The sequence below is a fragment of the Corvus cornix genome, chromosome 4 (assembly GCF_000738735.6).
Source record: "Corvus cornix cornix isolate S_Up_H32 chromosome 4, ASM73873v5, whole genome shotgun sequence".
Classification (NCBI taxonomy): Eukaryota; Metazoa; Chordata; class Aves; order Passeriformes; family Corvidae; genus Corvus; species Corvus cornix.
In genome coordinates this window covers 11,036,948-11,061,470 of record NC_046334.1, presented here as the reverse complement: position 1 = coordinate 11,061,470, position 24,523 = coordinate 11,036,948, and the positions used below count along the sequence as shown (strand labels likewise).

At 39.4% G+C, this 24,523-nt stretch overlaps 2 protein-coding genes across 4 annotated transcripts in view; one reads left to right on the top strand and one right to left on the bottom strand.

Annotated features, from left to right (window-relative positions):
• TBC1D9 (TBC1 domain family member 9) overlaps positions 1–9,676 on the top strand; it is a 48,476-nt gene extending 38,800 nt beyond the window's left edge. For both annotated transcript variants that reach the window (XM_039550927.1, XM_039550928.1), the window contains exons 16-21: positions 51–291; positions 3,880–3,945; positions 5,211–5,297; positions 6,189–6,263; positions 6,403–6,503; positions 7,423–9,676. In XM_039550927.1, the coding sequence (XP_039406861.1) occupies positions 51–291; positions 3,880–3,945; positions 5,211–5,297; positions 6,189–6,263; positions 6,403–6,503; positions 7,423–8,145 (1,293 nt within the window). In that variant the 3' untranslated portion in view covers positions 8,146–9,676. The remainder of the gene's footprint in view (positions 1–50; positions 292–3,879; positions 3,946–5,210; positions 5,298–6,188; positions 6,264–6,402; positions 6,504–7,422) is intronic.
• Positions 9,677–13,819: 4,143 nt separating this feature from the next.
• On the bottom strand, positions 13,820–24,523 carry ELMOD2 (ELMO domain containing 2). Of its 2 annotated transcripts, none has more exons than XM_039551001.1 (8): positions 24,312–24,523; positions 23,133–23,161; positions 22,428–22,522; positions 21,529–21,658; positions 20,551–20,684; positions 19,915–19,983; positions 18,661–18,794; positions 13,820–18,265 (listed from the first exon to the last, which is right to left on the bottom strand). In XM_039551001.1, the coding sequence occupies exons 1-8, from the start codon at positions 24,454–24,456 to the stop codon at positions 18,108–18,110; spliced, it is 894 nt and encodes a 297-aa protein (XP_039406935.1). In that variant the 5' UTR covers positions 24,457–24,523; the 3' UTR covers positions 13,820–18,107. The 2 variants fall into 2 exon arrangements, with proteins under 2 accessions (XP_039406935.1, XP_039406936.1); XM_039551002.1 differs by having other exon boundaries at positions 24,378–24,523.

Sequence of the window (24,523 nt, the reverse complement as noted above, 5' to 3'; positions counted from 1 at the left end):
AATTGTTTATAGAGGTGCTGACAATCTCATGGTGTTTACCTTCTGTTCAGGCCGAACACCTGACCAGCTGCTACTGGGGAGGAAACAGCAATGCCACGGAACGGCACGACCCCAGCCTGCCTTACCTGGAGCAGTACCGCATTGACTTTGAGCAGTTCAAGGGCATGTTTGCCCTCCTCTTCCCCTGGGCATGTGGAACTCACTCAGATATATTGGCTGCCCGCTTGTTCAGGCTTCTGGATGAAAACGGAGACCTGCTCATCAACTTCCGTGAATTCGTCTCTGGGCTAAGTAAGGAGGATCCACAGCACTTTCAGAACAACGTGACAAACCAGTTTGTTTCTGTTCAGCTTATTTTGTCATGCCTGTGACAGTGGTTCCCTCTGGGGTTTAGGCTGGTCTTAGTAGGTGAATCTACATTAGCCAGTGGTGTATCGCTGGAAAAGGACAACATGTGAACAGATCTGTTAGGACTTGAGGATTTCACTGACTGCTAACTTTCAACACAAAATTAACTGCAACACGTGTGCTTAACAGTGTATTACTCCTAGTCACAGTTAGAGTCTGAGCTGCTACCTCTGTTGCTTCTGAGATCAGTAACCAAGACTGCAGAAAGCAGTTTGGAAGTCCCCTGAAAAGGAGAAAGTGGAGGTGCAGGTCAGAGAGGGAGGCTGAGCGTTTTTAGTCTTGAAGAAGCAAGATTTCAGGGCATGAAAGTCAACATGGTGAGCCCCAGGATTAACATGAAGAAGCACAGATGAGGTAGGAGCCAGCCACTTCTTTTTTGAATATAGCAGGAGTTGTCCGCTGTAAGTGACCAACATCTCACCATCTACCATGTTGATACACAGCAGCCTGGAATTTCCTCCAGCTCTACATTTTGATCCTTTTTGACAGTGAAAAGGTTTCCCAGTCTGGCTTTCAGCAACTCTTTGTAACAGTATGTTTAAGCATTAGGGCTCCAAATGCAGCCTTGCATTAAAACCTCTGTACAGCACCTGTTCTCTTTTAAGTGCAAAATAGCTGTGACAGTAAAACTGTCTGCACACCTCCCCTTCACACCACCCAAAAAATCCCAGTGCTTCCCATGATGCAGTGATTGGTATTTGAGGTACTGTTTGCCAGGTAACACTCAATGGCTTTTTGAGGACCCAGGAATTAACTAATCTTCCTGTTTACAGGATGCTGTTAGTAACAGTCAACCAGTTATTGACCGAGACAGCATGTTTTGGAATCAGTAATGAGTAATAAGAACAAGGGCTAGTCTTGAGCACTGTGAACAGAAATGAATGTAAAATGCACAAATGTGGCTATAAGCCAACATGACTGAATTAAAATCTTCAGTGGGCAAAACAATCAAAAATGCTCATTCTGCAAACTCACATTTTTCAGAAACTAAGCCCAGTGTAGTATAATTTGAAAACCTTTTTTCCCCCAAAAATATAAGTCAAGCCTGCTGACCCCTTTATTCATTGAGAAGGATGTGAGTAGTAGCAAGGACAACGCAGTCAACAAAAGAACAATGGATCTGTTTGAGCATATTTCACCATGCCCCAGGACTTTCAATAATTCCATTTCTTTTTCATTGTCCCTACAACAAATAGCTTAAGAACTTCCTACTGGTGTATTCTTTATGTTTACTCTGTGCCCTGTTGCAATAATATAGTCCAAATATAGGAGTGGTTTGCCCAGTGAGTTGTGCTGCTCAGGAGAGGTTTTCAGCCTTGGTTAGGAGCTCTTTGGGTTATTCACTCATGACAAAGCTCCCCTGCACCCCTGTAGCACACTGGATTATAGCATGACAGTTGTTGACTGCACATCCAAGTAAACTACAGAGATCTCTACATCGATTCAAAGTGGCCTCCTGCCTCCCGTCGGGTTTTTGCAATACTCTCTTCTCAGAGCACACAGCTCTCCCACTTCTCCAGTGGCTGCTGCTGACTGCAGCATTTGTCAGAGCCTCCTGCCGAAGTCAGCACCATGAAAGCTGTGTCTTGCAAGGAGTACCTGAGTGTATTTTTTTTTTGCAAACAGGTTTTTTTCAACCACAGAATGCAGGAGGATATTCAAAAAGCAGAGTGCTAACCTCACCACTTCTCCAAGCCTTTCAGGGGCAGGATCACCTCCCTTGACCTGCTGGTAATGCTCTTCCTAATTTTGAGCAAAAAGGAAAAGGGGTGCATTAGGAGGAAGGAAAAGTACGCATCAGAAAGCACACACAGATTGATCTCAAACAGTAGCTATGGAGCTTTTTCAGTTCTCTTCATATCTGGGGACAGAGAGACGAGCAAGCCTACACATGTCACCCTGTGCCCTGAATCCTGTTTTGGTGACTGTTTCCCTGCAGTTCCCTGTTGGTGGAGGATGCAGAAGTGCAGCCCATTCTGTCCTTTGGTTACTTCATGTTGCCTTTACCAGAAGGGAAAGTATGGCAGCTGGTGTGGGGTCAGTAGCTCTGACCGAGGAAGCTGTGACTGGTCCGGAGAGATGGTCCCAAAAGAGATCGTCTTCCCGAGGCCTGGTGTCTTCCCTCAGCTGCTGGCTAGGAAGCTGTCAGCTCTTTAGTGATTGTCAGCTCAGCTCTGCAGGGCAGCCTCCAGGCCAGACCAGGGAGAGAGACGAGAGTCCCGTGTAGCTGTTCCACACGAGGTAGCTTTATTAGTTCGGCGAAGGGGAGCCAGGGACGAGCATCTCTCTGCCCTCACAGGGGCAGGGGGCTAGCTTTATAGGGATACAGGGGATGGGTATCAGAGGGTAAGGTCCAGTGGGCTACAAAGGATCTGCATAGGGTCTCCCAGAGGATTCTGGGTCTGTCTTCTTCTCATTGTAACTGAAGAGTAGCTCCCTTTCCAGGGGAGTTCTGCTGGGAGGTTTAGGCACTCTCCTTATCTCAGCAGATGTCCCTCCAGGGTGGGGGCTGGGCATACCCCACAGGAAAGCATTATCTGCATGGTATGATACACCAGATAGGAACATAAGGAGGTTTTGTGCTTAAAAAGGACCATGTTGAAAGCAGAACGGCTAATGTTTGGCCTAACATCTGTATTTATTGGGGTGTTAAGCTTTACAAGAGACTGTGATTGTTAGTACTTGCCACACTACACTTTGTAGTTTGCATAGGCAAGTTGACACAGTCACCTATAACATAAAATAAATCTCTGCACAATCTAATTATTGAAGGTTAATTCATTTATTTATGAATGGCATGTCACAGGAAGTGAGATTTATGAAAAAGTCTGATTATTGGTTATTTCATCACTTTAAAATTATGTACTATCTATTTAATTAATTGGAAGGAGGGGCTTCAACAGACCTCTTGGATTTCATACAGCTAATTGTAGTGTAGTCCACAAAAGAATAGGGGTTGATGTGGAAAAAATCCCCAGAAAATATTGCCTGAACATCAGTTTAGTCCATGGCTAAGCTATGATAAATGCTGTTTACTTGAATTTCTCTCTTTTTCTTTTTTTTTTTTTTTTTTGTAAATATCTTAATGCTCTGAGACATGTGATGTTGTTATTGGATCCTCAGATCAGAAAGTCAGAAGTTCTCACAAAAAAGGTCATGTTATGTTCCAGCTGGAGGCCTTTCTGAGTGATAATGCCATAACCATAGATGGAGTGTTACGAAATAGGCATTTAATAAAGGACCCAAGATTGAAGTACAAAATTCAGGGTAGATTTGTCTGTGCTCTTTTACTATTTCTACTGTATGATCTTAGAAGTCAAGCCATATGATCTCGAGCTGGGGAAGTACTGTAGAGGGGTACAGTACTTCCCAGAGTGCATATAGCAGCCTCTAAACCAAAATATTGCAGCAATAATAAATAAAATGGCATGGAATGCTGAGTAGTAATGTTCTGCATGTAATGTTGTTTAGGTGCAGCATGCCATGGAGATCTCACAGAGAAGCTGAAGCTACTGTATAAAATGCATGTTTTGCCTGGTAAGTAAATGATGTTAAAATAGCTCTTGTTTTGCTGAGAACAGGAATTTGGAGCAGAGTTGTTATGACTGGCTTTCCCAATTAAAAATTTAATTTGTGGGAATTATTGTAGCTGTTTATGCAGCAGTAAAATAAGAGAGCTTCTACTCTAACCAGACAGAGATTTGGAAAGTCTGAAAGCACCCTCACAGCCCTCAATTGCTTCCTCCACAAACATTTGTATGTCTCTTGCCTGTTAAGCTGGGATAGTGATATCCCCCAGGCATAAATCCAGTGTTCTTCGTTGTTGCCATAATGCACTCTATTTAAGAGTTTGAAAATTAAACTAGTTTGAAATGTTCCTGCATGTCCTGGCTCCTCATTTCTGTCCCCAGGCTTGCTTCTTGGTTTCCCCTCTGGGCTGGCAGAACTGTTTGCAGAGGGAAGCTCCAGATCGTTTCATAGATGTATTTTCCAGAGAGCTGTACAAACCTGGACTCAGCTAAGTGACAGAGGCAGTTAAGGGTGGAGAGGGGATGAAAACGCCTCAAAACAGTTTTGAAAATGCTATACTGGAACTGTGTCCTCTCTGGCTTGTCGCACACATGCCATAAAGAACCTACCACGGTCCTCTCTGAACTTGCACTTTAAGAACGTTGCAACTGCTTGGGTAGTTTAATTCTTGTGCACATTTACATGCTCTGGTAAACATATCTAAAAACTTTGGGAGGACATTCACCTTTCTATGCTTTGAACATGCATCCCTGATTGCTCCCAGCTGGCTTTGCTTGGAGGTAAGCCTGAGTGATTAAGTAATTTAACTGGGAAAAAATACTTACAATACTTTTTAAAAATACTTAAATTTTTTTAAAAATTGAACTATTACAGAAAAGATCTATTCTTAAGAATGCAGCTTCTCATATTTGGGGACTGGTAAGCTCATACCAAACGATGACAGACTGTTTCCAGCTAGGAAAGAGTTCACACCCTGCTTAGGACACACTGAGCTGCACAGAAGAAAGTATTGGAAGTAGACATGGGAAGATGGGTAAGCAAGCCTCTGAAAGCAAACAACTCCATATGAGACAGTATTGGATGTTGGGAAGGAGACAATTCAGGTCCAGTTGTTTATCTCCTGTGAGTTAAGAAGAGATGAATCCTAGCCCATCACACCCTCATACCTTTACTTCTAGAAATCAACATTCTAAATGTATTAATGGAAATACCTTTCAGTTTTTAATTGAAGGGTGGAAATTTTAATGAAAGAATTTTACTGTGTTGCTTAGATCCATCCCCTGAGCAAGAAGAGCCAGACTCTGCTTTTGAAGCTACTCAGTACTTTTTTGAGGACATCACACCAGACTGTACACATGGTAGGCCTCTTTTGTCTCGGGTATGAGAAGATGAGGTGATGCATTTCAATCAACATGTCTTTTTAGGGAGCTACTTTTTAGCTGGATTAAACTTTGTTATCAAAGTATTCTCTGTAAAAAGAATTAAGAAGCATCTGTAGATGTGTTGATATCTTTAGAGGTGTGGGCATGTGTATACTAAGAATCCCACTGAATTGTGCATTGCTGAAGTGCTTTCAGAATAATGCCATCAGTGTGTTGTAGAAATAATTTTGTAGAGAATAAGAATAAATAGATTGGCTTTCAAGATGTGTTTGGATCAGAACTTAAAACATTCTAAAAAACTGAGAGCAAAAGATACATCAAAATGTAGCTCAGCAGTTTGAAATCTTATGTGCCCTAATGAGAGCCAGCATCTATTTGCTGCTGCTTTAAATGGTTTTCTCCTTCTTGAGATACTTGATGTGAAGTTTCTTTCTGATTCAAGAAAAATATAAACCATCCTTCATGTTACAAGTGGGAGGAAAGTTGTTTGAAGGTACAGATAAGACTTAATAGACTAGAAATGGCAATTTTAAGTCCTGAGAGGCAAAAGAAGATGCAATAGTATAATCACCAAACATGTATCATGCTAGGAGTTGTGTTGTATTAGCACAGGTTAATCATTGTACTACACGAACTAAACCTAAGATTGTGCCAGCCTCAGTAGTGATATTATAAATTAAATTGAATTTGTGAGCAGGTATAAGAATAAGCAAAAATCATCATTTATTCCTATAATTTTTACTCTGCTTTTTTTGCAGTTTGTAAATATTTGTAAACATTTCATTATTTTGCACTGTACACATGAAAACAATGTGTGTATCTAAACCCACACTGATCTCTCTCTCCCCCTGCCCCTCCTCTTCCTAGTTGTTGGCCTAGACAGCAGGAACAAACATGGAGTAGATGATGGGTTTGTTACAGTGAGTCTGAAAACAGACAAAGGTATGCTTGGTGTCTCTGTGTGAGTTACATCTTTCATTTCATGTAAAGATGCTGCTTTTGAAAGTGAGGAATAAAAGTAATAATTTAAGGTTTCTTCATGGACTTTTTCCTCCATCTCTGGGTAATTTGTTGGCAATAGGCAAGAAGAGCTCACAAGAGAATCGAAATTACCTGAGAATGTGGAGCCAAGAGAATAAATCCAAAGCAAAAACCACAAAGGACTTGCCAAAGCTGAATCAGGTACTTCTGCTGACACTTACTTGTCATTAACTTTCAACTTTCTTCACATATATATAAATATTCAATGCATTAACACTGAGCAAAGGTGTTATTTTGAGCAGAGACTTTTTTACCGGAGCAGCAGTTAGCTGATTGCAGAAGTTTACTGTTTACAAAATGCTGTAACTGGCATTCAGCTCCCAAAACATCCCAAAAATGAGATACTCACATATAGGTATGATAACATATTATTTTGATCTCTAGAAAAGGATGTGACACTGAATATCACGAGCCAGCTCTTAATATCTAATAAACATAACCTGAAAGAAGTATTTTATGTTTTGTAATTTGTAATGCCAGCCTCATTTCCCTTAGATCCACAGCTGCTAAGGAGGAGGGGACCCACTCAGATAGCTGTTTCCTCCAGAGCACATAGGGAAGGTTTATTCCCTGTAGAACAATGATTCTTACTTAAGGTAGCCCTGAGCAAATCTTCCTATTTAGTTCATCAGTTTTGAATTTCAAAAGACTTGTATCCAGCTAAGTTACTTCAGTCAGCTAAAGAGTGCTGCAGGTCTTCATTTTTCATTACTTCTCATCAGTTTTAGCAAACCCTTAGTTATACTTAGCATCATTGCTGCAAGAAAATTCACCAAAATGAGTGCGAGGTGTCTCACTGCTCACCCTCTGTTGCCCTCCTGTGGCTGCAGAGAATTATATTTGTTGGACAAAGCATCCAATAATTTATTCTAAATACCCTTGAGAAACACAACATATCTGACTGCTGAGTCATAGAAAATGCTTCCTAGACTGCACCTGGGTTATTTTGAATTTCTCTTTAGTCACATAAACTCTTGTGTCATGCCTCAATCCTAGACTTTTAAAACTGATTTGGAAGATGTCGGCATGATTTTTTCCTGTTTCTTCCCCCTGTGTTTAGGGGCAGTTCATTGAGCTGTGCAAGACAATGTACAACATGTTCAGTGAAGACCCCAACGAGCAGGACCTGTACCATGCTACGGCTGCGGTAACGAGCTTGCTCCTGGAGATTGGGGAGGTTGGGAAGCTCTTCAGCGTGCAGCCCCCCAACGACACAGACAGCAGCAACAACTGCAGCAAAGCTATTCAGAGCGAGCTGTTCCAGAAGAAGGAGCACCAGCAGTACCCCCTGGAACAGCACAAGGCGTTCCGGGGCAGCCTCATGGCCAGCGAGGAGGAGGCCGCTTGCACTGACAGCGCCCTGGGCATGCAGATGGAAGACATTAAGCTGGAAGACTCTTCTCCCAGGGACAATGGAGCCTGTTCTTCCATGCTCATTTCTGATGATGACACGAAAGATGACAGTTCCATGTCCTCCTACTCGGTGCTGAGCGCAGGCTCACATGATGAGGAGAAGCTGCACTGTGAGGACATCGGGGAGGACACAGTTCTGGTGCGGAGCAACCACACCCCTGCCCTCCGCAGGAGTACAAGCATTGACAGGGACTGGGCCATCACCTTTGAACAGTTTTTAGCCTCCCTTCTGACTGAGCCAGCGCTGGTCAGGTACTTTGACAAGCCTGTGTCCATGATGGCTAGGATTACTAATGCTAAAAACATAAGGATGAGGGGTAAACCAATAACCTCGGCCAGTGACTATGAAATCTCTACTATGTCGGGATAAAAGGCAGTTGGTTTTTTTATTTTATTTTTTCTTTTTATTCTCTATTTATTAGTACCTGGCAGAGGCCCTGGTATTTTCAAAACCTAGTTGTTTTCACTAATGTGAAAATGTTGGGGTGCAAACTTAACTATCTTCAAGTATAATCACTCTTTCTGTGGGAAATGTGACACAAATGCAAATTTTATTCAAAATACAGAAAAAAAATAACGCTTGTCAGTGAAGTGTGTGTATTATTAATATTGCTGTCAGTGTATAATGGTAAAGATTAGTTCTTAATTTCTAAATGTAAACTTAATGCCAATATTTATGTGCATTTTTAAAATAGACATATATAGAGATCTGATGCTTGGGAAAAAAAATTAACAAAATGGGAAGAGCCTAAAATTTAAGGGGACGCTGTCAACCTGAAAAGGACCTCAGGTGAAAATAAGTTCCAGGCAACATCCTTGATGCCTAGTTTTATTTCATACAATTTTTTTCCAAAGAGGCTTTGAACGTATGCTTTGATTTTACTTTTTTGAATATATGAAAGACCACTTCAGTGACACCTGCCTGGCTCCTAACTTCCTCTGCCTGAGGACCGGTATGCTCAAGTAAAAGTGAGAAGTCCATCCCAACCTAGCTGCCACATCAGGCAAATGTGGATTAACGTGATGGTTTCTGCCCACTTGCCTTTCCCTGGGTTTAGCAGAGAGAAAGCCCTTTCCCAGCTGCGGCCACCAAAATCTCCAACATGAGATACAGCCCAGGGCTGTATTCCTAACCAATGGACTTGGAAGCTTTACTGGTGTTATCCAAAGACAGTGTATGCAGGTCCCAGAACAGATTGGTAGAGTCTCTTTTCAAAATGTGAAGTCTGTTTTTAAAAGCTTAAAAAAAAATTATATATATCTACTTCTAAGGCTGGATCTACAGTAAATATAGCTTAGTTCTTAAAAGTAACCTTTACCACCAACTTATTATATCCTTGTTAGATTAAGAAAATAAAAGCCTGTATTGCATACATCTTTATTTACTACAGTGTAAAGCAGCAGTAATGAAAAAAAAATCTCCAAGATAATGTAACTGAATGTTTAAATCTTACTGAGAACACTGTCACTTTATATGAAATGAATAATATCCTGTATTGACTTACTGAATAATATGTTAAAATGAAAACTGGAGCACCTGCACTTTGAATCCTTGCTTTTTTTATACAGATATCTGGGATTTTTTTTTAAATTTTGTTAGCTGTTTTTTAATTCGTATCTGTTTGTTTCAGGATCATGCCTACATGCCTAATCTTTATTTGCTGTTTTGAGAATATTTTCTGTAGAATACTGTTGATTTTTTTATACTCCTGTATAATACTGCATCCATGTAACTTGCAGATTTTTTTAGCACAAGCTATGTTTAATTATTTTATTTTAAAAGAATGCTTTTAAACTGTCAGATGAAGTGGTTTTTAACCACAAATAGGTAATGTGAACAAATAAAGTACACTGCACAGATTTGATTTTTAACTATTAAAGTCATGCTAGAGGGAAAATGAGGTGGTTGTGCTTTATTACACAGACAAATATAAGTACATCTACCGGTAACAGTATGAAAAAGCAGTATAGTCTTTCTGCTGTGACAGAACATATCTATTAAATACTGATATTAACTTGAAGCCATGATCACCATTTTGGATACTATTACTTTGTTTTAATTTAAGATGCCAAGGCCAGAGTGGGGTGCTTTATTGTAATGCCTGGCAGCCGAATAAGCTGTCATGGAAGTCTTCAGCAGTAAGAATTAACATCCTTAAGTGGACTACTGACCTTTTTAAGTTTGCAGCTCTTTTAGGTGGTAAGGTGAATTTAAGCCTATCAGCAAGCTTACACACACCCCTAGAGACACACAGGACACAGCTCCAAAACATTTATCTTTGAAGGGCTTGTCAGCTTTGTTCCCATCCCACCTACAGGGCAGGGGATGCAACGGTTCACAAGAATTATTGTGCTGTTCCGGCTACTGTAACAAGACTTTACACAAGTGGATCTCTGGTGTAACATGAGCCAGTTGTCAAGGCAACTTCTTTCTGTTTTGCACTAGTAGCTTTCCTTACCTTGCTGATCACATCAGGAAAGCTCCCAAGTGTGAGCCTGGTCCTCTTTAAGAATGGCATTGCTATAGGTAGCAGCCAGGTGAGCTGATCTGCTCCAGGTTTGTTTGGATGAGGCTGCTCACTTGATCAGGACCACTGTGCAGTTGCCTATTTGATGACAAGGTCTGCTGTGCCCTATTCTTTAGTAGCTGTTTGGGAGCTGGTGAACAGAAAGCTACACAAGAATGCAACTGACCAGCATACAATGGTGTGAAACTTCTGGAAAAATGTGAATATTTTTAAAGGCTTATTGTATGTGCAGGTGTGCTACACAGAAAGTGAGTATGGCTTTAGAAGTACCTCTGTCTTGTGCTTTATGTGCTTGGAGATACAGTCTCCTTATTCTGTGAATCGTACTGTTCAGTTGGGGCTGCTATTTTATAGAGCTTTTTTATATGTTATTTTATATAGAACTTTCACTACTAAAAAAAAAAAAAGAAAAAACTTGAGAATATTTCTTTATGGCTTTTCTTCCACCTTAGTCAGACGCTGTTAACACCTGGAAGTTCTGTGGCACTTACCTCCTTCATTGTAGCATCTTGCAGCTCCTGAGTTCTAGGTGTTAGAGCTGAGGGTTGAGACTTGCAAATGTTTGTGTTAGACAGATAAGAAGCTCATTATGTGACGTATTAAACCTACTGAAAAAATGACATCAAAACTGTTGTAAAGTGTAAAGCACTTCATGAGTTCTTACACAATGATGTTGGAGCTTCTGTTACAGTAGAAGTCAGGTGTTGTGTCATAAATTCAGATGGTGGAGGCTGGTGTGGGATATATCATGTGGCATGTGAGGAACTGTGGGAGAGAACGGGAGCAGCCTGAAAGTGGCTGGTCAGGCAAAGAGACTGTGCTTTTGCTTGGAAGGCTGTGCAGCCAGGTCTGGTACCTCCTGAGTACTCCACAAGCTTCTGGATCCCTCCTGTCAGAGGGCCTTCATTACTAATCTTTAATTTTGCAGCATCATAATGGAACTGTGGTAATTGGGTTTCTCAGCAGTAGGTGTGATACAGTAACCGACAAAAAAAGTCAGGAAGTTTTAATTCCATCAGAATACTTAGAGCAACACAACGAAGCTGCTGCATAAACACTAAATCTACAGCTTGCCTGACTGCAGAAGCAGTAGGTCAGAGAAGGCTCTCCCAGTGTATTAAAGGCAGGGAGAACAGCTCAACAAGTTTGGGTTGTATGTGCCGTGGTGAATCCTGGTGCTGCTGCTCTGCAAACTTCTGGCATCCCTGTGGTGCCCAGTCTGCTCCAGTTCTTGGTTATCCAGTACTAACAAGGGATGCTGTAGCTAGAAGACAGCTTTTATCAGAAATTAGGTATTAACATAAAAAGTAGTTGATATGTTGTACCCATTTTTGTAAGAAACATGGACTAGTTGGGCTTAGAGTAAAACATTTTGAACAAATGAGACAAAGCTAGGAATTGTGTATGAGTTGGTAGGTCAGCTTAGACTATGGCAGAGTGTGCCATGGTATCCTGGCCTTTTGCTTGGTTAGAGTATGAGGTTCCAGTGTTCCTTCAAATTCTGGTGTCAATTCCTGGTGCTGAGGGAAAAGGCTGGTCTGTGACTAGAGCTCACCAGTTTAGGGGAGCAGAAGTGTTATGGTGAGAATGAAAGTGAAGTAGTTGTATCTATTATTGAGCCTTATCCTCTGGTTGGAAAGAACATTCCTTCTATGCTATTTCTGTTTCTTTCAACTGGAAGATAGTCTTGAGTCAAGTGTTATATAGTTCAAGCTGCAATTACGACTTTTAACATTGTGATTTAACTCCAGGCAGCCACAGAGCCCCAGGCATCCAGTCTCTCCCTCCCCCACTAGTGGGATCAGGGAGAGAATCAGAAGGGTAAAAGCCTAAAAACTCATGAGTTGAGATAAAGACAGATTCATAGGGAAAGCAAAAGCCACACACACAAGCAAAGCAAAACAAGGAGTGAATTCCCTGCTTCCCATGGGCAGGCAGGTGTTCAAGCATCTCCAGGAGAGCAGGGTCCCATCACACGTAACTTGGGAAGACAAACAGCATCACTCCAAATGTGCCCCCTTTCATCCTTCTTTCCCTTTACTTTAAATACTGAGTGTGATGTCACATGGTCTGGAATATCCCTTTGGTCAGTTGGGGTCACCTGTCCTGGCTGTGTCTCCTCCCACCCTCCCAGGCAACCCCAACTTCATCACCAGTGTGGCAGCATGAAAAGCAGAAAAGGCCTTGGCTCTGTGTAAGCCCTGCTCAGCAATAACAAAAACATCTCTGTATCATCAACCCTGTGTTCAGCACAAATCCAAAACACAGCCCCATAGCAGCCCCAGGAAGGAAATTAACTCTACCCCAGCCAAAAGTGCCACGGTTTAAAATGTTAATTTATTCAATAGCAAAACCAGAAATTGGCCCGACAGCAAATAGTAAAAAAACAAAAATGTGGCAGTGAACATCACACTGGAAAATGGCTAACTAATAGAAAACTGGGACATGTGCTGATAGCAGCACCATTGCTGTGCAAGAGTGGCTTAGAGCTTGGAATACAAGCTGTGAAATACAGCTTAGTCAGTCTTAACTGCAGTGCAAGGTGTTCCTGATAAATGGTGGCAGATATCTCTAAGAATGTCACTTTAGAAGACAATTAAGTTCTGGTTCTTCTCTTTCCTGTAGTACTCAGTATCTCAGTTTAGATTTCCTGAGTAGCTGCTTGCTCATCCCATTTTCTAAAATAACACATTTGCGTAACTGATCAACCCAACATTTGGAGTTTGGAGGACTGGGATGTTCCTGTAGTGGCAGGGCCTGTTCTGTGCTTCTGTAGAAATAAAAAATTGCTCCAGGTAAGATCTTGTAATTCTCATGAAATGGCACTTCGGTACATTAATAGGAGCATTTGTTCTCCAGAATTCAAGAGGAGAAACAAAGGCTGCCTGAGAGAGACAAATAAGCTAAAAAACCCCAAGCAAATTATTTAACATAGCTTGTATGAAGGCATGCCAGAAGATACAGTCTGAAAAAAAACAACAAACCATCAACACATGAGGGTTTCTCTTTCTTTTTCCAGAGGTGTTCTCCAGCTTTCAAATTTTGTTCTTCCTGAACAAAAACGCTCACATTTTGAGTTGCCTCAGAGAGTTAACTTCCAGGTCCTTCAAACAAAATTACTGGTGTGGGGTTTTGGAGGGTTTTGGTTCCGTTTGGTTGTGGGGTTTTTGTGTTGTGGAGTTGGGTTTGGTTTTTTTTGTTTTTTTGTTTTTTTGGTTTTTTTTGTGCTAGTTTGTTTTTTTTTTTTAAGCTTAAGCCAGAGCTTCTTTTCAAGTGAGAATTTTAAAAGCAACTGAAATGAAGCAGTAATAAACTTCTACCACTTGCAGCAGAGTATGGTAGCCCATCTGCATAACAGGCTCAAGAACTGTAGACCTCTAAGCAAGCTGGAGGCAAGTGGGGAGGACGGGAGGAAGAAAAAAGGTAGGATAAAGCTTTCACTCATATCCCAGTGCAGGTGCATGAAACTGAAAATTGTTACATTTTCTAGCAGGCCAAAGACACGACTGTTGTCAATATTTTGGAATAACCCGTTCTTTATTTGCTACCATTGTAAACGTCTCTATTACACAGACATCACGGTTTACATTATTGCTTTTATATTGTGGTAAACAGGAATTCCTATTAGTATGCAGCTATCTAAGCACAGTGTCATAAGAAACTGCCCACAAGTTGTCTTGGGCTGGGCTGTTCTTAATTCCCTAGAGAAAGACAGTATCTAGACTGGCACAAGAAACAACCAGTCCAAAGATGGGTCACCATGGTACTACAGCAACACAAACAAGAATGACAGAGGGAAACCACGAGTTACATCACCACACAGCACTAGCAGTATTGTCAGGAATACTGACTGCTCAACTCCCACCTACCTAAATACAAACTTTTTCGTCATCATTCCTAAAACAAGGCTAAGTAACTTTTTGGTGAAATTTTATTTAAACTAGGATGGAAAATTTGGAAAACCAATAGGGCTGTGTGTGTGCATTTAATTTTTGTTTGCATTTTTGTTTTGTTTTTCAAAGACTGAAAGTCCAAAACTCTTTATCTGAGGTGTTTAAATTGACCCCTTTTACTATTGCCCATTAGGACAAAATGCCCTATTCTTTACATGGCTTTATCAGATGACAGAAGCACAACCAGTTTAAAAACATTGTTTCTTTCTTCCTCAGTAGCATTGTCTTCAGATGGCTTTCCAATCAAATTAGTTACTTCTGAAACAATGTGTTTACTTAGTGAAAGACTAGATTTTACAATTGCTTGTGGTAAACTTCTGCTTATCTTCTGCTTATCTTCATCCCTATGAGCATCTTTGTTCACAGAGTGGCACCATGTTTCAAGCATACACTAACAAACTATCTTTTATTGTTTAAACAGTTGCTACAGGAACAACAACAAATTTAGAGAACCACCTTGTCTCCAGTTTTAATTTTTTTTTCTTAAAATACTATTGCATACAAGCTTTCACATAGTGAATGTTCTAAAGAGGCAGCAAGTTAGAAAACTAACAGCACTTGCAAGTTCTAGTAAGATATGTACTTAAAACATGATGGTTATAAACAACAATTTACTGAGCTTTTAAGACCCTTAGAATAACCTGTGAGCAACAAGTTCTGATGTTTAAAGATTATATCAACTTGCAAAAAAGCGTCCTACCTCCATTTCCAGTCTTTCATAACCTTAGGATTGTCACCCTTCAACGGTTAGCATAAAATACCACTGACTAGTAAAGCCTTGTTCTTGCCTTCTCTAAACACAATTTTACCTTTTTCAATACATTTTCTAACTACTACCATAATACAATTAACCTACCACTGGTGCAAACAGGGACACCCAGTACTAGTCTACATATAGTGAGTGACTCCTAGACAGAATTACTGGGCTAGTTGATCATACAAAACCACATGCAAATTCTAACGATTTCCTGGGAAGGTGCACTGGAGCCTAACATAAACATTCACCTTAATTACTACATGCAAACTAATGTATTCCCATATGTCTCACTCATCTGATGATGGTTGCATTTACTTTTTCTCCTCATGTACTGCCACAGTTTACTTCCAGATCACCTATTGATTTAAGAAGAAAAAAACTAGCAAAGATGCATCTTATTAAAAGCATGAACTACATTTGACACTAAAACATCTCAGGTGTGTGATAGGAATACTGAAACTCTATGGTTGGGCTTTAGAAGCCTCAGCAATAGTTAAATGTCAGTCTCCCTGCGAACAAGGAGTCCAGTGAAAGTTTCAATGCTGAAAATACATGGGTGCAGATTTTTTTTGCAACTGTTGCAAAAAAAAAAAAAAAAAAGCTTGCAGACAGCTCAGATGAGCCTTTAGAGATGGCTCAAACAATCTTGTAACTAGCTGGCAGGCAGTAGATGGAAACAAATAGGATCTCCTTTGCTGGCTGCTGCCAAACATAATTGGGGTCACTTCTGAAATTCAAAATGTCAGTCTCATGTTGCTTGCAAAGGAGATCTACAAACAGTAGAGAAAGTTATTAATGGAGACAAACCCAAGAGAAGCTGGGGCTAGAAAATAACCACTTGGGCCACTGGGAAGAGTCCACTTTCCACTTCCTTCCTTCCTTGGATTTGTGGCATGTCCAGTATCTGCAAGGCTCAGAGAAACAGAGCTCCACCACAGGACCTGAATCCCAGAATGCTCTCCATGGACCTCAGCTCTTCACTGGTGAGAATTCCAGGATCCAAGTACAGGGGAGTAGCAAAAGAACTGGGCTTCCCATTGTCAGATTGTATCTAATCTGGCCAGTTCAGCTGCTCAGTTTACAAGTCAGGGCAAACCATAAATATTCTCCCTATGACCATCTTCACAGTGGTTTTTTTTGGGTTTTGGGGTTTTTTTTATGTTGGTAGAACAGCATCAACCCAACACAGGTGAGACTGACCCCTTCCCCACCCTGCACGCATCCAACTTGTTTGACTCTTGTCTGTACCTAAGGAATCATAAAAAGAAAAGAGAACTGTGTTACCCCATATACGTGTACTGTGTACCCTGATCAGGGGCTTCCCCACAAGCAAGAGATCCCCAGCATTTAATGGATCAAGAGCACAAGGGTGGATGCAGTGCAACAAGTCACTATTTACATAAAACAGACTCACAGAATTACTGGGGTGGGAAGGCACCTCTGGGGATCCCCAAGTCCCATCCCCTGCCTAAAGCAGGGTCCCTAAAAGGAGGCTGCTTAGGGCCATGTCCAAGTGGGTTTTGATGATCTCTAAGAAATTCGTATTATAATAATATTACATATTATTTTTCATACTTATGTAGTGTAATAACACTCATTACAAAAAGGGGGTTATCTTTTTTTTTTTTTTCCTTCTCATGCTTGCATTTACTGTGTTCAATGCTTATATTCTTCAGGAATCTCTTCTGGAGAACTCGTTGACTAGAAATTAACTAGTTTACCTGAGATGATTAAAAAAAAATATGAAAGCTTGTATTAGCTTACAAATTTTGTGCCACTGTAAGCTATTTAGGTATATGGTGAAAAAAATCTTTCTGAAATTACTCAAGTTTCTAAGGCTGTGATCTAGCTAGAAGAATCAAAATAAAAAGCTGATTGAAAACTGCAGAAGGCACTTATTTAATAGAAGGTCTTAGAAAACAAAGTGATGGTCATACCAAATCCATTTAAAGTTGCTCTAAGCAATAATTAGTCACAATACAGGCATGAATTTCTATTTACTAGATTGTCTGAGGATGGCACGACTAAGGAACACATCAAATTTGCATCCCTTCCATGGAAAATACATCTTTTTTAGACTTGTACTCAGATGTGAATTCATTTTTACAAAATAAGGATTGTGGCTGCAATAAAGGTTTTTCTTTAAACTTTATAAAAGGGCTAAACTAGATCTGTTGTACCTCCCACTAAGAATACCCCCTTAGCTGCTAAAAGAAAGGGCTGACAACAGATACTGAGTCAATCATGCTCAGCACTTGAAGTCAGATTAGAAAGAATCAAAAGTTTTTACAGTAGGAATACTTTTAGGAAGAGTAGCTTTAGCCTGAGGATCTTATCCTCATGCTGATGATACGTGGTTCTTTTTGTTTGTTTGCAAACTAAACTTCTTCCAAGCATAGGAATTGGCTGGTACAAATCCATAGATAAACTTCCTTATCCAGAAGTCATTTCTAGTAAATACATCAGTACGCTGATAGATTAAGCCTCTTCTCCAAAATTATAAACAAATAATATGTCCCCTTTGAGGACCTCTTAATTACAAAGAAATTCAACATTGTTGAGTGAACAATCAATGACATATATAGGAACAAGAACACAAAAAATCTAAAACCACAATAATTTCAACTAAAAACTGAACTTCAACTATTACATTAAAAGGTTGGAATTTAAATTCAAAGTTGAAAAGTTGAACTTAAACTGTCTTTTAAAAGACCATTAATAGTCAAACCTATTCATAGAAAATACGATGCAGCATAAATACCTGCTCAATTTCCCTGCACCAAGAAGTATAAAATAAAATTTAAAAGTAAGCAATCCAGAGATTCTTCAGATTTGTGGGTTGTTTTTTTTGTTAGTTTGTTGGTTGGATTATGTTTCACTTTCTTTTCAAAAAGCTGCCCTTTGGAGAATAGCATAAAAATACCTGTAAACAGAGGTTGATTGTCCAAGCTTTCTTAACTGAATTTTGCTAATTTTCCTTTTTTTAATCTAAAAAAAAAAGTTCTATTGTTAGACAGTTTTTGGTGAAACACAAGACTTCCATCCAAATGCATCACTCGATTTTTGATACAGAACCTCATATACTGCAGAGGAATTAAGGTTTCTTTGTATCTTGTAAGGTCAGTACCACATTGCAATTCAGTAGAAGTCCCTTAATTTTTTCATGGAATTTCTCTCTGTACTGGTTGAAGTGCATAATGCTTTCTGGTTCCTCTTCAAACCAGAACTTGTCAAACTCATAAACTAGATAACCTGTGAAGAAAATAAAATACAGATCTGCAAAAATGACCTCCAAAATTTCATGCCTTGATCTAGCCAGTCCTAGAGTGGTCCTTGAGATTCTCTTCAACCCCTTAAAACAAGGACTATCCCACCCTGATCTACAGCAAGCTTTTGGATGCTTGCTGAATAAATATTGAGTTTTCAGACTGGAGTCTCTAAAATATAGAATGCCACAGAAATTATCCTTAAACATAATTTCTGCAGCACAATGTTTAAGCAGCAGGTGCATTTCCAATACCTGATGCAGAAGACAAACAGCTTCCTCTGGCTAATGAGAAAAGAGTGGAAATGCACTCCAAAGAGCCCAAACTCTAAGTTGCAGCCTACGCTGAGTAGTCTGTTCTAGAGAAGCTACAGATACTTACAGTAAAACTGATGGAAGTGCTCCATCTGTGGCAACCCAGAGACCATGTTGTAGAGATGAGCCTTTAAAGCACCATTCTTGAGCAAGCTGTATGCCATCTCTGTCAGATTGATCCCAACTATGGCATAGGAGTATCTGCAACACAAATCATGGTTTTACCTTATGGATTGAAAGACATAAAAGCTTCCCTGGCACACTCTGCTTTAGGACAGCTGTGAGAGTCAAAATTTTTCCTGTAATACTTGTTGATGAGGTGATTCCAGTCTACAGACCATTCCCTAGTGCATCCAACGATGTAAAAGTTATTGTAATACTGAGATGGTAAGGCTAATCAACATTGACTTCAACTTGTTCATTTGAAATCCTTAGATCTGCTGGAATATTAAAAACTGGAAGTGAAAAACATTGTTGAAGTATAAATGGAATGGCTATTTCAACCTCTTGTTTGAGCTGAAAGAATCTGGTTTTCTGTTACATGGTATAAAAAGTATAATAGAAATTCCTAAACAACAGTTAAAGTGTTTGTGGAGGAAGGAAAAGTAAAAATTAATTAATTTGTGCCAATTATATAGTTACGTAATTGAGCAAAAAGTTTCACATATCCTGTTCATGACAGAGTTGCACAGGGTAATGTTATTTACAATCAAAGTCATGAAGGGCTCCTGCTATTTGGTAGGTCATCAAGTTAACTAGGGACTAGATGGATCAGATTATTTTATCTGACTGATTTGAGAGTGTATTTCCCTGTAAAATTAGCTAAATGTTCAAATATGCAAAGTTTTCGAAAACAAATTTAAAGCTGAACAACAACAAAACACCTGTTTGTAAATACCTAGTACAGAGCAGGAACCTAGCAAAAAAAAAAAGGACCTTATGAGGTAACCTATACTATCCCAACACAGGATCAGTAAGAAGGTGAAAAAGAAGTATGAATTTCTAAATCTAATCTAAGTCTATTACAAATAAAACTAACTATAATGTTAAAGGTGTTCACTGTGTTAAATAAAGATGATATTTTGCAACATTTTTGTCCCAACAAATCCATTCTGAAAAAAAAAAAAAAAAAAATCTGCACTTAGTTCCCAGCTAGAAATTGCTTTCTGTGGTTGGTTTCTCCCACCTATTTTGACCCTTTTTTCATTCTTTAATGGAAAAAACTCACATATATTTTCCTCTTTACTTTCTGGACACATATTTAGCAGTCTTCACATGAGTTCTTACATAGAAGACCAGAAAAAATCCTAGAGTGACTTACCCCAGCTTTGGGTGATTTGATCGAGAAAGGATCTGACGAGCTTCATTGGTGTAATGCTTACTAAAATACCTGGCAGTGTAAAATATTATTTTAAATTCATGAAAAAAAAAATACTGTGTTCAACATTAAAATCTGTAGCTTTAAACTAAAGGTGAAAACTAGCCTGTAACTGAAAAATAGCACAAAATGAAAACCAAGGAAAAGGTAGAAAATTAAATTATATTCAGCATGAACTAATACTGTAAAAAAAAAATCATTGTGATCTGAACATCAAATATGAAGTTCAACCTAGTCCAAAAATTATCTTAGCAAAGATATGTAAACCTGTCTATTTTTCATTACAGTAGGCATTTTTACATTCAGGAATTTTTAAAGCTTTTGACAAGTTAGGTACAACCTACTAACGCTATCATATGGCAACAAAAAAATAACCTGTCCTGGGCAAATTTCTGTCCCTCCCCTCACTTCTTGTCCTTACCCAACCACACCACGTTTACAATGTGCAGCCACTAGAGATGCTGAACATACTGCTTTCTATTTGCTTCTATTCAGTTTTTATTAGAAATATCATTAACTAGAGAAAATACAGATAATGAAAATTAGTTACAAAGGAATGAAATACTTCTTTTCACTTACACCAGATTCACTAAGCCCAGCAGCCCCATTCCTCTGAAGTCTGTTTTGGGATCATCACCTTGGAAGCCGATGTCACACCACTGTTTGCTGATTCTGGCCTTCAGATTCTCGTAAGGCATCAGCAAATTCCAGAGCTGCACAAATATACTTCCATGTTATGCTGCTCAAGTATTCCAAGTCACATAACTCAGAACACTTGCTGCTGCACACTAGAAACCATTCACCAAGGAACAGGATACAATGTGCATGCTGCTCTTCTCTTAGTAGCAATCTGGAGTCTGCTACAATGTCTCATTTCAGCAGTTATGAAAGTTATTACATTTAACATTAATTGTGGTAATTTCCCTTCACAGACAAAGATGCTGTATGAATACCAAAGAAACAAAGACTTGTTTCACCTCAGAAATTAATTTCTGCATCATTTTGTAATAGGACAGCTATAAACTGAAATACAAATTCTCAATGAATACTTATTTAACCTGTCAGGGTTGGGGTTTCCATAGCAAGTTGAGATAATTATGAAGTGCTAAGAAAATAGTTAAGTAGTTTTTATCTTCCAGCATCAAACTATCTTCCTTGACATTGACTGGGATGCAATAATAAGAAAAAATTAGTGTCTTCTTTTAATTTAGTAACTAGTGGTTTACAAAGTTAGATGTATCCATAAGGTTAAGTACCTTTTTAGCAGTGATTCTTCAGTGACCCATAACAAACCTGTTTTGCTACTTAGATGTGTTATGTCTAATTTCACACAAAATAATTCCATTGCAAGTAACTCTAGTTTACCTTTTTTTTTTTTTTTTTGGCTTGAGGTTTTATTTTAGTGTGTCGGTTCTATAACGGCTTTGTAGTTTGCAAGTAGAAAAGAGCTTTAAATAGATCAGCTGGTAAGAATGCTACCAATAAGTTCATGCAATGTATTGGACTTGGAGGGGGAAAAAAAAACAAACAGCATTTGTATTTAAAAAATTATTTCACCTCAATTAACTGTTCCTCGTGTTCTTCATTTTCTGAATCATATGGGACCTTCCTCAGGTTTTCCACATTCAAATACAGTTTTTTATAACCTGATATCTGCAGTAAGGATATATGCAAATTTGTCTTAAACCTGAAATAATAACAAAACACCATAGAGAAGTTTTTAAATAGGCCTACTTAGCCATAAATTCTTGCTGAATTACCAGATAAGACCTTTCTTATGTTAATGCAATGTAAACACCAGAACTAGGAAGTGCGTATCTTTCAAACTACAGCATACTGGTTAGGTACACTATCACATGGATCTTACATACTTTAAGTATCTTTAGCTGATTCCTGTGCTGCAGTCAGACTCTATTACCCTATATTACAGAAGAAAAAAAATAAGCTAAAATCTGTTATGACGTAAGAAAACTCTATATATCATCCTGACCCCTGTACCTCCACCTACCCCCAAACTTTTTGTAAGTCTTACATTCAAACTTTGTAAGACATACTTACAGTTTCAAAGAAGAATTTCATTAGACTTTAAAATTTTGGTTATTCCGTCACTCACTAATTACTTATGCAGATGAATGCAAATATTAATCAGGCATCACTATACTCTCTCAAATATATCTAAGGAATTACATAGTTCTTGTAATCAACCTACGCAATAATCATACTAGCTAGAAATATGGAGTAACAGAAGGGACTCGCAAAACAGAGATACAGTAATCCCAAATCCACATCAATTACAACTTTGCAACTCATTTTCTAGAACTGATGAGGACATAACCACATCTTATTTTCAGATTTCATTCTGAATACCTGTGTTGAATGGCCTAAATATTGCATCAGGTTAAGCAACTGGAAGAACATGCTAAGAAGTGAGAACAGAGAGAGGTTTCCAAACACACCCTGTATCCTTCTGTTCAATCTTCTTTTCTTTCATTATATCTCTGACACACTTCTCCACTTCAGCTTCTTCAACATGTACAGCATTTCTTAAAACCTAGGAAGTTAATACAGTATATGACTTAATGAGGAATGAAGACATCATCTACTTTATTATTATTGCTCAGCTTCTGTATATCTGTTGTGTGTATTATTTACTATAAGAAGGGTCAATTTAAGGTAATTGCTTACAATACACTGGCTCAAATTGCATATAAGAGATCTGCAATAATTGCATAAAAGCATAATTTGTAACTTTGTTAGGCTGTAAACAACAATGTTTACATAGGAGTTGCATAAAGAATAAATACAGAGCTGGAGAGTTGCTTGGTCTAGATTCTTGTTTGCTTTCAACTGCTGAATTGAAATATGTTCTTCCTAGTCCAACTGGAACAAGTGCAGCCAAGGTAAAAAGGCTTCAGAATTAGGAGACAGGTAGCTAACAAAGCTGAGATTTCAATGAAAGAAACATTTGAAAGGACATGGGACTGCTTTTGAGAAACCTTAAATAAACCTAGCATACAGAACACAAAATTCCAAGTTTTCTCCTCTCTGCCCTTTATTCTTCTTCAGTTCTCCACTCTCAAGAAGTAAATGCATGTGTTATTTTTCTGGGATCTGTCTCTGAAAAAAGGTTTTATTACAGTTTCATCTCTAGTATCTCTTACCTTATTTTTTGATGACTCCAGTGAATGTTCTGCAATATGGAAAAAAAGTAGATGCCACAGTTAAAGTGAACTATTTTAAATAACTGACAATAAGTCTTCCTGCAGTATATAAGTATTATAAAACTTTACATCCCTTTTATACATATAATAAAAAATTACTCAATCTTAAAATGAACATGTTGTCAGGTAACAGAATGTCTTAATTTACACAGATTTTTTTATAACTCTTCAGTACAATGCTGAAAGTGGATTAGGATTTTTTAAAGCATCAATTACAGGTACAAAACCAAGACAAATTTGAAAAGGTGTCAGGAGAGAAGTATGTCAATTGATGTTTTCCTGTTCTCAGAAATTATTTCGTATTTATTACTGAAGAATAAGGAAGTACAGTCACTTCCGCAAGTTATTCTAAAACCACAAAAATGTTCAGTAGTTTCTTCAATTGCTATTTTAGATCAAAATTCTGCATCAAGCAGAATTGTAAGTTAAATCACTCTTCCTCCCTCACCTCCAAAAAATGCATTTATGTCTATCCAGTGTGAATTTTTTTTAGTAAAGGAAGGTAAAAACATGTACACAAAGTAATGAGAAGACTCTGGGGGAAAAGGTATGATTTCTGATTCACTTTTTGATGACACTGGAATTTCCTTAGCAAGCAGACAAGGAAGCTAGCTCTGGCGTTGATTTAGAATTCTCATAGGATAGCTGGGATGAAAGGAAGAGTGACAATTCTGGGGATGCACACCAGGTACTGGTTTCCAGCTACTGGAAAGCAGGAGGCTCAGGGGGGACACGATGGCTCCCTACAACCGCTGGAAAGGAGGCTGTGGATAGGCGGGGTTCAGTCCCTTCTCCCAGGTAACCAGTGACAGGAGAGGAAACGTCCTCAGGTTGTGCCAGGGGAAATTTAGGTTGGATATTAGGGAAAGTGTCATCACCGAAAGGGTTATCAAGCACTGAACAGGCTGCCCAGGGCAGTAGTGGAGTAACCACCATTCCCGGAGAGATTTAAAAGATGTGGCACATGGTTTAGTGGTGGGCTTGGCAGTGCTGGGTTACTGGCTGGAATCGATGATATTGGAGGTCTTTTCCACGCTAAATGATCCTGTGACTCTGCTGCTCCACACGACGCTTCCGAGGCAATCTCGCGGCCCCTGCCTGCCCCGGCCCCTCCATTACCTATGCTCAGCGTCCGCCGCGCGCCCGCCTCCGCGCCGCCCAGGACGCGCTGCAGCTCGCACTTGCCCGTCAGCAGCCGCAGGATCCACTTCAGCCAGAACCGAAAGTAGTTGCTGTACAGGAACCCCCAGATGTGCGCCCACATCTTCCGCGGGCGGCGGCCCCGCGCCGGCGGGGCCCGAACCCGGCCCGGCCCTGGGCGCTGCGTTCGG